Source organism: Eucalyptus grandis, chromosome 8 (genome assembly GCF_016545825.1).
Source record: "Eucalyptus grandis isolate ANBG69807.140 chromosome 8, ASM1654582v1, whole genome shotgun sequence".
Lineage (NCBI taxonomy): Eukaryota > Viridiplantae > Streptophyta > Magnoliopsida > Myrtales > Myrtaceae > Eucalyptus > Eucalyptus grandis.
The window spans coordinates 47,281,891-47,293,746 of NC_052619.1; the positions used below are offsets into that span (position 1 = coordinate 47,281,891).

The following is an 11,856-nucleotide window of genomic DNA, read 5'->3' on the forward strand; positions in this document are numbered from 1 at the left end:
TTCATGAACGATAAAAATATTTTTCATTCATTCATTTTTTAAGTAACATGAGAGATTGTTTTATTTTCCATATCATTCATTTCTTATGAAAAAAAAAAAAGATAATCTTCTTTTGGGATAATATGGATCCATTTTCTCTTCCCTAATTATAATTACAATTATATAATTACTCAGAAATCTGAATCGTAATTAAACTAAAATTATCTATTCTCATTATAGTCAATAATTTGATGATTCGCATCGGCACGATTTGTAGGCGCTTCTGATTGCTTACGTTTCTCCTGAAGGCGGTTTCCTAAAAGTCAAAAGACATATGCAGACGAGCAATTTGATTGCGACAATTTGATCAATCCTTATTTTCAATTAGGATCTAATAATTCGCTTCGATTTTCTTATTTTTTAATCATTTCAATTGATGAAATCCGAATAAATGTACGGCAGCATGACACCCACTCAATAATCAAAGTCTTAATCTTGGATTTTTTTATATTTATCTTAATCTTAGTCTATGCCATCGTTTTCGGGCTAAGCATCTCATCAAAAGGAGATTAAAAAAGAAGAAGAGAAAAGTAAAATTTCGATTGAGGGTGAGAGTTTTCGACAAATGTATGGAGTCGAAGGCCTCAGGTATTCGAAAAAAGCAAAGAATCTTATCAATAATTAAGGAATTTGCAAAGAGAAGAAATACCCTCTCTTTTTTTCTTTTAATTATTCTTATTATCGATTAGTTGCCCGATTGTGCACGGAATTTATACTATATTCACATATTTTATGTGAGTATTTTATTTGTCTTGAGAATTTTAGTTTCTACATGCAAATATTATATCGAAATATTCACTTTAATGTTTACTTCCGAAGTGGGTTTTTTATATTATTTTTATATTGAATGGCTATGAATTCCGCGTACACTTCGCATAACAAGAAAACCTAGGGTCCTCACAGTTTATTCCATTTATCTCGAGGTAGATCACAATTCATGGCGGTCATCGCTCGGACAATGAGTATCCATTAAGATAGTCAATGATTCCGTTTATTTGGTAAATAAATTATGATTAATATATGCTTCTTTTAAAAAAATGAATACACAGTGACTTCGCTTGTATTAGTTAAAATAATTAATTAATAAATATATTAATAATTTATGTCTAGACATTTTTCTTGGACAATAAAAAAAATATTTACGTTTATTCATTTTTAATAAGTGATGCGTTCTCTAAATTATTTATTTTCTGAAAAAAAAAATACTGTAAATATTTTGGAGTGTTGAATGGGTTTATGTATTTGGACATTTTACCGTAATAAATGAAAAACCTTACATTAATCCTACCTCGCCAGTGCCTTGATACCGTAGCCCCTTCAAGATTGGATTGGTGCAATATTATTTCTTAAGAATTACATTTATTCTTACTATTATAAGTGTGTTTCATGTATGACAATATTAATCATCCCGTCGATTAAAGTTCTATTTAACTCATCTATAAGTAACTTTGCTTTGGGTGAGTTTCGGTTCATGTAAATCTTTATGACGATTTTTCATAGGAATAATTTTCAAAGAAAAAATTGGTTAGTCTTAATGACATAAAACGTTCCAAATAACAAGTATTGGAAAAAGTGAAGAAGTGAGCGTTTGTTAACGGATTTGTAATACTTGCAAAAATGATTTCCTCTGTATAAGTGTGGGAATTTATTTTCTTAAATTTTTTTTTTCCTTCAACCAATCATTTTCAGCGGATCAAGCCCATAAAGGCCTGAAAAAAAATATTAAGAAAAAATAATTCCCAGAAAACTTTCTTAATTTTTTTTCCTTCAACCAATCTTTTTCAGCGGATCAAGCCTACAAAGGTCCGAAAAAAATAATTCGCAAAAAAACTCTTTCCGTCGCCGAAACGAATCCACCCTTTTTTTTTTTCATCTTTTTTATTCAGTAACGATCTCAACCTTTGAACGGATTAATTATTTTTGTGAGTGCGCGCCTGAGCCTGACGTGTGCTCTGGGAAGGAACAAACCAAACCGTCAAAAGAACAGAAGTAAAAAGAAATGCATATTATATAATTTCGCCAGAAGAAACAAGAATAATGTAGATATCCAAAAGAAATGGCCAAAATTAAATAAAAAAGAAATAAAAAAGAAAAAGAAAAAAAAAGAAGGAGGAAAGAGACATCCCTTTTTTTCATGGAAATTTCCAAGAATTGCAGGGGCAAATGGTGAACACCGCTTCTTTTCTTTTATCAACAAAAATGCCACAATCCGCCGGTTGCCTCTGAAACCCCCAAAAGAAAGAGATTTCTTCTTCATCACCATCATCTCCTTCCCCCTCTCCCTCCCTGCCTCATTCCCTCCCTCTCTCTCTCTCCAGCACTCAAATCTTGCAGGGAGAACCAAACCCAGATTGAAGAATAAGAATCATTCACTGGGAAAATCTCTCTCCTTCTCTCTTTCTTTCTCTGTGTATCTTGATTTTCCCTCCTTAACTTTTCTTGGCCCCCTTTGCTTTTGATGCTTTTACCTTTTCCACTGCTCATCCCCATCAAGATTTGGATACCCACTCGCCCAATATTCCTTTTCTTGCTCTTGATATCCCTCCATCCCCTCCCCCTTCCTTCCTCCTCATCCCCCACCACCACCACCACAACCACCACCTATAAATCCAGCGATACCCACGACGGCCAGAGCCTAGCCGGACCAGCAAGAACCCCCGCCGCAGCCGCAGCCGCAGCCATGAAGGTCCACCCTATGCCCCCCAAGAAGAGGAACATCACCCTCCAGTACGTCCCCAGGAGCGCCGCCTCAATCGAGGCCCAGGCCCTCGCCGGTGTCGTGGCCGCCGCCGCCCACCACCACCACCAACACCAACACCACCACCACCACCACCACAAGATCCTCCGCCGGCTCCCCCACATCTTCAGCCGCGTCCTCGAGCTGCCCTTCCGGGCGGACGCCGAGGTGGAGGTGGAGGAGCTGCCCGGGTTCTTCCGGTTCGTCGCCGAGACCGAGGGGATCGTGGCCGGCGTCCGGGCCCACACCGTGGAGATCCACCCCGGGGTGACCAAGATCGTGGTGAGGCCCAACGGCTCGCTCGAGCTGCTGTCCCTGGACCAGCTGGAGCTCGACATGTGGCGGTTCCGCCTCCCCGAGTCGACCCGGCCGGAGCTCGCCAGCGCGGTGTGCGTCAACGGGGAGCTGATCGTGACGGTGCCCAAGGGCGCGGAGGAGGACGACGACGACGACGCCGTGGGGGGCGGCGGCGGGAATGGCCGCGTCGGTGATGGGGATGTTTGGGGAGGAGGTAAGGGAAATAGACTTGTATTTGTACAGTAAAATAAAACCACCCTCCCTCTCTCCCTCTTTTTACTTTTAATGGAGTTCCCCGTTCTGCACCCGGCTCAATGTTGTTGTTGGGGTGCTGTCCTTCTAGTCTGCAAGTTAGCTTTGACTTTTTAGAGGTTGGTGATCGAGCTGAAGCTCTCTCTGTGATGTGTCGTTCTGCTGAATCCAAGATTAAAAAGAAAAAAAAAAAATTTATGAATGTTGCTTCTCTTCTTTATCATTCTATTCATAATTCATACAGTGTCAGCTGATGATGACAGGTCAGTAGGTTTCCATTCTTTCTCGAGATGATTTCGTTTTCGGGTGTTAAATATTGGTATGTGCGGTTCTCATCTCGTGCCGAGTGGCATTGACTTCAGTTAGATTACCAGAGGGGAATGGCTTTACAGGGCGGTGCCTTTTCTGGGTTGTTTATCTCCTACCCGACCAATCAAATGCTCATTAGTGCGCATGATCGGGAATAGTTTAACTTAATCCATGATGATCAGGACAATGTAACACGGCTTCATCTTTTTTAAGTTTGTGGATGCACAATGTTTCGCTTAGTCGTGCCTGAAAGTGCTTGATGATTATGTGCCTGATCGTTTTCGGGGGTTCTCCATTATATGTGTCTGGTAGGTTCCGGGGATTTGGCAGGAACCTGTATGGCCACTGAGCAATTTATTCATTGTATATTTCAAAAGTGCTTTGATGCCGTGTAGAAAAGAAGGTGCTTTAAAGTGGGGATATATGCTGAATGGTCCATATTGAATGTTTGTGAGTGCAGTCTTTTTATTATTGACCCAAGTATATCAAAGGCACTTCTGTGATGCGCTTATGCTCACGTAGAGTGGTGACAACTACATCCTCTCCTCAAAAAATTATATTATCCTAAGAATCTTTGAATTACCTGTGCATGTCTCTTCATGAACCAGGACTGTTTCGAGTGATGCTTGTCATATACCATCTGAAATGAGTCCAAAGTTGATGTGTCTCTTCATTTAATATTATGCAGACTCACATCATCTAATGGTGCATCTAGTGCATGGGTTGTTGTTCTTCATTAGCATATTTGCGGTTGAGCACTGTGTCCAATTGGATCTTGATGGCAGGGGGAGCTATCTGACAAAAGTTCATGTAGACCTCATCTAGGAAATGAAGTTCCGACAATCCTTACATTGCACCTGCTTAGTACTTAGAAGCTGCTGTTCTGGTTGTACGGCTCATTTGCAAATTTTTTGTATGTTTTTGTTTGGATTCACATGGGCATACACGATGCTGTGTCTTTCATTGTGCTTGTGTCTATATGTTCATGTGAAGACAGAAGGTGTATGGACGATCCTTATGCTCCTCTATTCCTGGTGTGGAATAATGTCCAACCCTTAGGAAACCTTGTGACGCTGAACCTCGGTTTTGATTTACTTGTCTTTGTAATTGGGTCTCATGCATGGGTATTAGGAGTTTCGGCTAATCCTGTTAGCAGTAAATTCATAATGTTGCCATGCTTTACCATCGGCAGAAGTTGATGGAAAAGATGATTGTCCGATTCTGATGCATTTCTTGTTTAGAGTATGTTTCTTCAACGATCATTTTCTCTTTGTGGGGAACGCTCGGGCGATATTCAATCTCTATTTGCCACCGAAGAAATGCCTGAAGGCTGAGTGCCAGCTGGTTTTCATTCTAGGTGATGTATTTGCGTGAACTTGTTGCATTTCTCAATTATTAAATGCTTCTTGCCTTTCTCCCCTAATAATTCTGAGTAAAAGCAATAAGATTACATAAATTTGCTCCTGTATAAGAAATCGATTGAGAAGCTACATGGGGAATCCATTTTTCCGCGAGTGATTTCTGGTGCATTTGCTCTGGTTGTAAGATCCTTCTCTTTTCCTCTTGCGATGAAATTTTATGGTCAGATGTTTCCCAGAAACAAAATACCTTGAACTGACTCATGTGCCCTGCATCATCCCTATGTTGCCCTATGGAATCGAAACCACGATTTGCTGTTCCTCTGATGATGAATGAGGTGACGGCAAGTCAGTCTTCACCATTTTCAAGTTGAGATCGAGGGTCATTAGCACAAAGGCATCTCAATCTGAAAGACATGTTCATGGTGCCAAAAGCCACACCAGGAATCAACAGATATCGATGAGGCAAAAGCTTTTGGAAAAATTACGCTCGTCTGCATGTTTATTCAATGCATCATGCCATGCGACTCTTCCCGAAGGAATCATTTGCTCGACGGACTCGTGCAAACTTATTCACGACCCTTGCAAGATGGGATTTTTCCTTTCCGCTCGTTATTCGAAAAGAAGATTGGAGTGAGGTGTGAAAGTTCATGGGGTCAGATAAGCTTCCGTTGTTACCATGACGTACTTGGTGGCCGCGATTCTGTGACTAACTGTTGCTACTTTTCTGGATGTTAGCAAAAGGTTGTTCACAATAGAATGTTAGGGGGGCTATAGAATCAATTCGTGAAATCACAAAAAGTTTGATAACAGCTCAAAAGTCCTAAAGAAGGCGTGTTATTGTAAGTCACAATGAAGTTAAAGTAAACGTGTAATGAAAGCTATATGCCCACCGACGAAGCGTGAACCAAATGAGTCATGAGGTGAAATCCCCTAGTTAATATTGCTTCATACTACCATTCAAAAACATTCGAGGACCGAGGAGTACACTTAATGATCCTTGGAAAACTATGTACATGAACAGAACGTCTCGACACTTAATGGTACTTGGAAAACTATGTACATGAACAGAATGTCTCAACAACAAAACCAAAGAGAGACGGTGAAAAACGGGGCTAACCTCCCAAATTTGCATCTAAAGGTTGGGATGCACCGTTTTTTTCTCTGTAAAAGTCCCATTATCGTCACCGAAGATTGATCCAAACATGGTTCTGGAGTCAGAAATTTGTGCTCAAGTTGCATTCAAACAGCATTAATAGTTCTTTTTCATTGCGATCTAGCAGCTCAATCACCGAAATACTCTCTCCTCTGGCGGTTCAGCATAGTGTCTTCCAGGTCAACCAAGATGTTCAAAAGACAGGCAAGGGTCTGATGCATGTCACCGTCCTATTAATCTCGAATCTCTGTCCTTCCGACTAAGCACATCATTAATGTGCTTCGCCTGTGTCCACATCTAGACTGAAATGCCCTTTCAGGATACTCTTTGGCGTCATTCCAAAACCCTTGGCTATTTCCTTCATTTCTTTGAGTTTCTCTACTTCGTGCTTTATTTGGTTATTTCTGCTCAACACAATGTTCAGCAAGTCGTCTGAGTTGGCAGGTGATTTTTGACATGCCAGTTGGGAGCTCTCTTGCTTGAGTTGCTGGTACAGATTGTGGAGGTAACTCTTCTGAGCATTAAGCTGTTCCTCTGCTACTCTGTATTCCAATTCCTGCGACTTTCTCAGTGACCGGAGAATCTGATCAATCTCATCGTCAAGTTGTACTGATGGAGTCTGAAAATCAAAAGAGATGGACTCGTCTGCCGAGAGATGTGTCCTGAAATCTAGAGCATCTTGATACAGTGTACCTTCTAGAGAAGGATCTCCATTGCTGGAGACAACTGTGTATGACATCCAATGCACCGGGTGAACATCACACTGTGAATGGCTCATATACATAAATGGGTTTATTAAAAAAAAGAAAGAAAAAAGGACAAAGGTTTCGAAATATGTTGCTGTGCATGCTTGCAAGATCATTAGAGTAGTTCAAGTTCCAGTAGTTCATAACCATCCGAACATGAAAGGATGAAAAATGGTGCAGATTTTTGTCAACATATGTTCATAAAGGACTTGCACAGAGAGAGAGAGAGAGAGAGAGAGAGAGAGAGAGAGAGAGAGAGCTGGGTGGGGAAGTACCTGATTTGCTTTCATCTGTCTGGATATTGTCAAGATGAGTCCCACATCTAAGCTGTTGCAGACATGAAACGGTCATCATGCAGATTATGTAAGCGAGACTTGCTAAAAAACTTCAAGGAAATACTTTTACCTTGGTCAAAGCAGATTGAATACGGTTAAGCAGTATCTTAGCACTCATATTCAGTGAACCGCGCAAGAGGCAGCTGCCGAGTTTTAATGCCTTCCTTGTTCCTCCTGAGAATCGATAGATTTACAAGCCTCAAAGAGCCTAGTAACATGAGAAACTAGTTCAGTTTTTGCATCACAACGACGACAATAGTACTGCGCATCCAGTCCAATGCTTCCACCAACAGTGCCAGCCATGTAAGCTTGGAGAGCACAGTCCAAGTGAGCAAGGTGCCCACATATATGACCCTTGTCAGACAACGCTTCACATTTGATGTAATTATATCCTCCATTAGCTGACGTGATGACCTTAAAACAGAGAATACAGCAACAATCTCGACAAAACCCAGGTTCAATGCAACAAAAATCACAAGGGATAGATGTTCTGGCAGCTTCCTCTGGTTGTTCAATTAAGCTACTGCACAACTTATTTCGAGCCTTACATCTTAGAGTGCCAGAGGGAGAATCTGATTGGGAATGGTCACCTATCTCTTCATGATGCAGAGTAAAGAAAGGGCGCCTCTCCATGACTCCTATAAAATGAGAGCTTAAACAAGAAGCTTCAAGGAATAACAGATAATTACAACATACAACACATTCATAGACACGGACTGCAAACAATGAGGTTCATATGTCATAATTCATACGGATGTAGACAAGATCAAGAAACCTTAATTATGTGCCGAGCATGACACATCATGTCAGACCAGTAAAAGGAAAAAAACAAATAAAAAATGTACTCATAAAGTTTAAATAAAACAATAAGTCTAGGTCTTGTTATGAAGATTATTCACTTCAGTTTAGTAGCCGCCATATTTTCGTCCAAGTATAACATGGACATACCCAAAAGGCCCATGATCTCATCAGACATGGCTACAAAGGCAAAGGAACTACAAAAATTAAGCTTGTCCAAAGCAACAAGACATTGAATAACATGACTAAGATGCTCCAATAACAAATTAGTATACAACATCAAGGAGGAGTTGATAAGTTGAAGCTGACCACTTGGCAACAGCAGGTTCTTTGAGGGGATTTTCCAGCTAAACGAGTTGAAGAATGCATCGACATCTACATTGGGGAATGTAGTGCGGATGTACCGCTCAACGGAAAGCTTACTCGCAAAGGGACGTCGTAATGATTGGTCTTGGCAGTGGAGTCTCTTAGGAAGGTAAAGGTATCTATCTTTATAGTCTCCAGAAACTGCCACTCTCTTCCCTACCCTCCACCTCCATTTATCACCGGGAAGAGGAAAATCCTCAGGGGCATATGGTAGACCTTCACCGGATTCATTACATAAAATTGGTAGAAGTTCCTCGGCTGTAGAGACGTTCCCACTGCTCTCGTCAGTAATATTTGTCTCGGTGCATTCCTGCGGCATCTGACAAGGCATGATAACAGGCATATCTCCATTACTGTCATTAGTGCTATCAATCTCTGTAGATTCCCGGTTCTCACAAGTCACTGAAGCATGTACATTTCCATTGCTCTCCTTAGTCATATCAATACCCATGGATTCTCCGAGCCGGTGAGGAGTCATTCAGATGATTCAACTGCAAGAAGCATCATTCGAAGAACATAAGCATCTAGCACACCCAGTGTGGGAAGATCACCAAGAGCAAACTCTAAACAGTCCAAACAATTTTAGCTTATTTTGCAGAATAAAGAGAAAATAGTGCTCTAAATAAAACATGACAAAACCTTTCATAATTGCATCTCAAACTTTGGATCCTTATATGGCTCCCATGAACTTAAACAGAGAATCTAACATGCATATACCCCAAAGACATTTCCTAAGCGACAGGTTTCACCTCATTTCTAAATCACAATGTTGAAAGATCACAACTTTTTCCATGAGTGCGCATTGAATCGCCCAAGCCCATAGCCAGACTTCTAAACTTCAGGTATTAAACCAAATCGCACAGTTATACAACAATATCTCAGGACAGAGCTGCCGAAACACCATTTCCAATCTTTGCAATATTGGCAAAAACTATAACTGACCAGACCAACCATCGACGAGCAATTTACTTGGGACACCAAGGATAGTCGAACAGGGAAATTACTGCTCCGAATTCCAATGGATACCAACTATTGTAAAGTAACGCAAAGCAACAATTTCTGCTGCATTTGCTATGTTGGCCCAAATATACAAGAAAACTGCGGGAAAACATATCATAAAAAGCACCCAAATGGATAGTCCTACCGACCCAGGAAAACTTTCGTAACACACTAAAATCCAGTCTACTATTGAAGTCCCACAGAGCTTTCTCTAGGCCATACCCATGACTCAGCAACAGATCAAGAAAATATACTCAGCAAATGACTTTGTCGCGAAATTCTTGAACAAATCTTTTTTCTTTGTCCCGATAATTTCTGGGGCTAACGAAGGAATCAGTTTCTTCCGATTCGTTTCTTGACTCGCATGCAAGATCTACTTCACCCCCACAAGAAAAATAACCAACTACAGAGCAGCGAAAAAGAAAAACAAGAACGTCAAGAATGGGTTGTAGAACTTCAACCTGAACGCCAAGAACTAAAACCCAAACGTCCTCGGCAATCAAGATATGACCCAGCAAACTTGAGCTCTTCAAACCGCAGAAACGAGGAGAGAACTTGCCTCAAGCTGGCGTTTGAAGTCGCTCTCGGCGAAACAGAGACGCGGGCGGTCTCTTAACCCTAGTCTTCTCCCCTCCACACGCCTCACCTCACCGACAGCGAGAAGAAAAAACACAGGGACGGTGGAAAAAGAACGACGGCTTTGCTCGTTTCCTGGTAAAAAGCGAAAGCAACCGAGAAAAAACGAGCTGCCCCACTTCCGGGACGCGACACGCGTGCGCTTGGCGAAGTGATGAGCAGCACGGTTTAGGAGTAGATCGAGGAACTGGAACAGCGGAAGTTCCCAGCTGGCGAGCGGCTTGGGCGGGCTAGGGGAGACATCGGGCCGAAAGAATCGGCTCGTCTTGGAGTTCGAGAAACGTCTTCCTTTCCTGGCGAAATGGGTAAGATCCTGAAAGGACCGCGAAGAAAACTGCGACGAGACGAGACAAGCGAGCTGCCTTGAGCTTGACCTTACAAATCCTTAAAAGGCTCACGGAAAGAGACGGGAGAACTGCTTTGGAGTGAGAGACCCCATGTTATCCTTAATCGGTGGTAAAGGTGGATACCATGCCAAGATTTCGATTTTAGCTACCATCGGATAGGCAGATATAATAGCTTCCCCACATCTGGAGTGAGTGGAAGTGGATTAAATACCCACAGTTGGGTTAGCACTTTACAGCACCGTCTTCAATCACGGATTGACCCGGTTCTCCAGTTGAGCACAGTGCCACAACATGAACAAGCTTTAACTTGTAGAGATAGCCATTTTTTGTGCTCCCCGCTGGTCCACCAATCTTTATTTTTTGAGATTTGCTCAGGATCTAGAATGATTGGGATTTTGGGTTAGATGTTCTTGCCAAATGTGGAACGCTGTTTTCAAATGTGAGATTGATTCTCGGGCATTTTTGTGTTTGTGCAATTTAGTCCGTTACTTGCATGATTTGTGCGGTTGAATTATTTTTGTTAACACCTTGTTGATTTGCTCTGGCGACAGTGTTCAGAGTTAGTTGTCCCCACAAATAAGGGAGAGAGCCAACGACTCCCGCCCCCTCCCCACCAACCCCACCAAAAAAGAAAAGAAAAAGAAGATGATAAGATCTGTAAACATATAATTTGGTCATTATCATGAAGGACACTCGTGCACAAATGTAAGACATCGTTTATTTTTATGTAACATCATTTGAGATTTTTATTATTTTGGGAAAAAATGATATGAAATCTAATTTATATGAAGTTAAATCAGGCCAAAATTTTATTTACTATTTCTTAAAGAATCTCAAAGGAAAAAGAAATTGAGCCTTAAAGCTAAGGATGAATTCACACGCTTTTATTTGTATGTTCCAAAGGTTTTAGGCGTTTGATTGTTTATTAAATTTGAAATGCTGTAAAAAGGGGAAAAAGTCTAAGGAAATTACCTCAAACATGTTTTACTGGTTTTTGCATACAGATTGCGGCTTAATTATTTCGCCAAAAATATCTTTTATGTAAGGGATAAGGTACTTGTTAGTATTTTGAAAAAAAAAAACAAATAAATACAAACTATAATAAGTATGAATATGCTCGTGTGAAAAAGTACTTCATAGTTTTCTTCCAAAATTTTCTTTAAAATTTTTCTCCTAATAATTTCGAATAAAATTTAAAGATTGAAGTCCAATTGAAAAAAAAAGAAAAGAAAATAAGATAAATTATTCAAGAAGTAAAAGTAAATAAATTAAGACATGGTTTTATATTAAGAGCAAAGCATGGATAACACAAAGAAAATTTTGGGAGAAGTTGACTTTAGTATAATGCTCTCTTTATTTAGTGAAAATGAATAATTTAAAAATATATTTTTCTAAAAATGATAACTAGTATTCATTTATAAAAATGAAAAAATGAAATGTAGTTTCAATGTTCACGAAAATATTTGTGCATAAATTGGTAT

At 40.5% G+C, this 11,856-nt stretch overlaps 2 protein-coding genes across 2 annotated transcripts; one reads left to right on the plus strand and one right to left on the minus strand.

The window, feature by feature from the left end:
* The first annotated feature begins 2,228 nt into the window (after positions 1-2,228).
* Positions 2,229-3,548, plus strand: LOC104414790. The gene has a single exon (XM_010025964.3). It carries the CDS (start codon positions 2,498-2,500, stop codon positions 3,317-3,319), a length of 822 nt encoding a protein of 273 aa, XP_010024266.2. The 5' UTR covers positions 2,229-2,497; the 3' UTR covers positions 3,320-3,548.
* Positions 3,549-5,908: 2,360 nt separating this feature from the next.
* LOC104414792 lies at positions 5,909-10,389 on the minus strand. The gene is given in 6 exon segments (XM_010025968.3): positions 5,909-6,874; positions 7,170-7,221; positions 7,300-7,397; positions 7,400-7,867; positions 8,337-8,884; positions 9,952-10,389. Coding segments are annotated over 5 exon segments (1,608 nt in total). The 5' UTR covers positions 8,872-8,884; positions 9,952-10,389; the 3' UTR covers positions 5,909-6,419.
* Between the last annotated feature and the right edge of the window lie 1,467 nt (positions 10,390-11,856).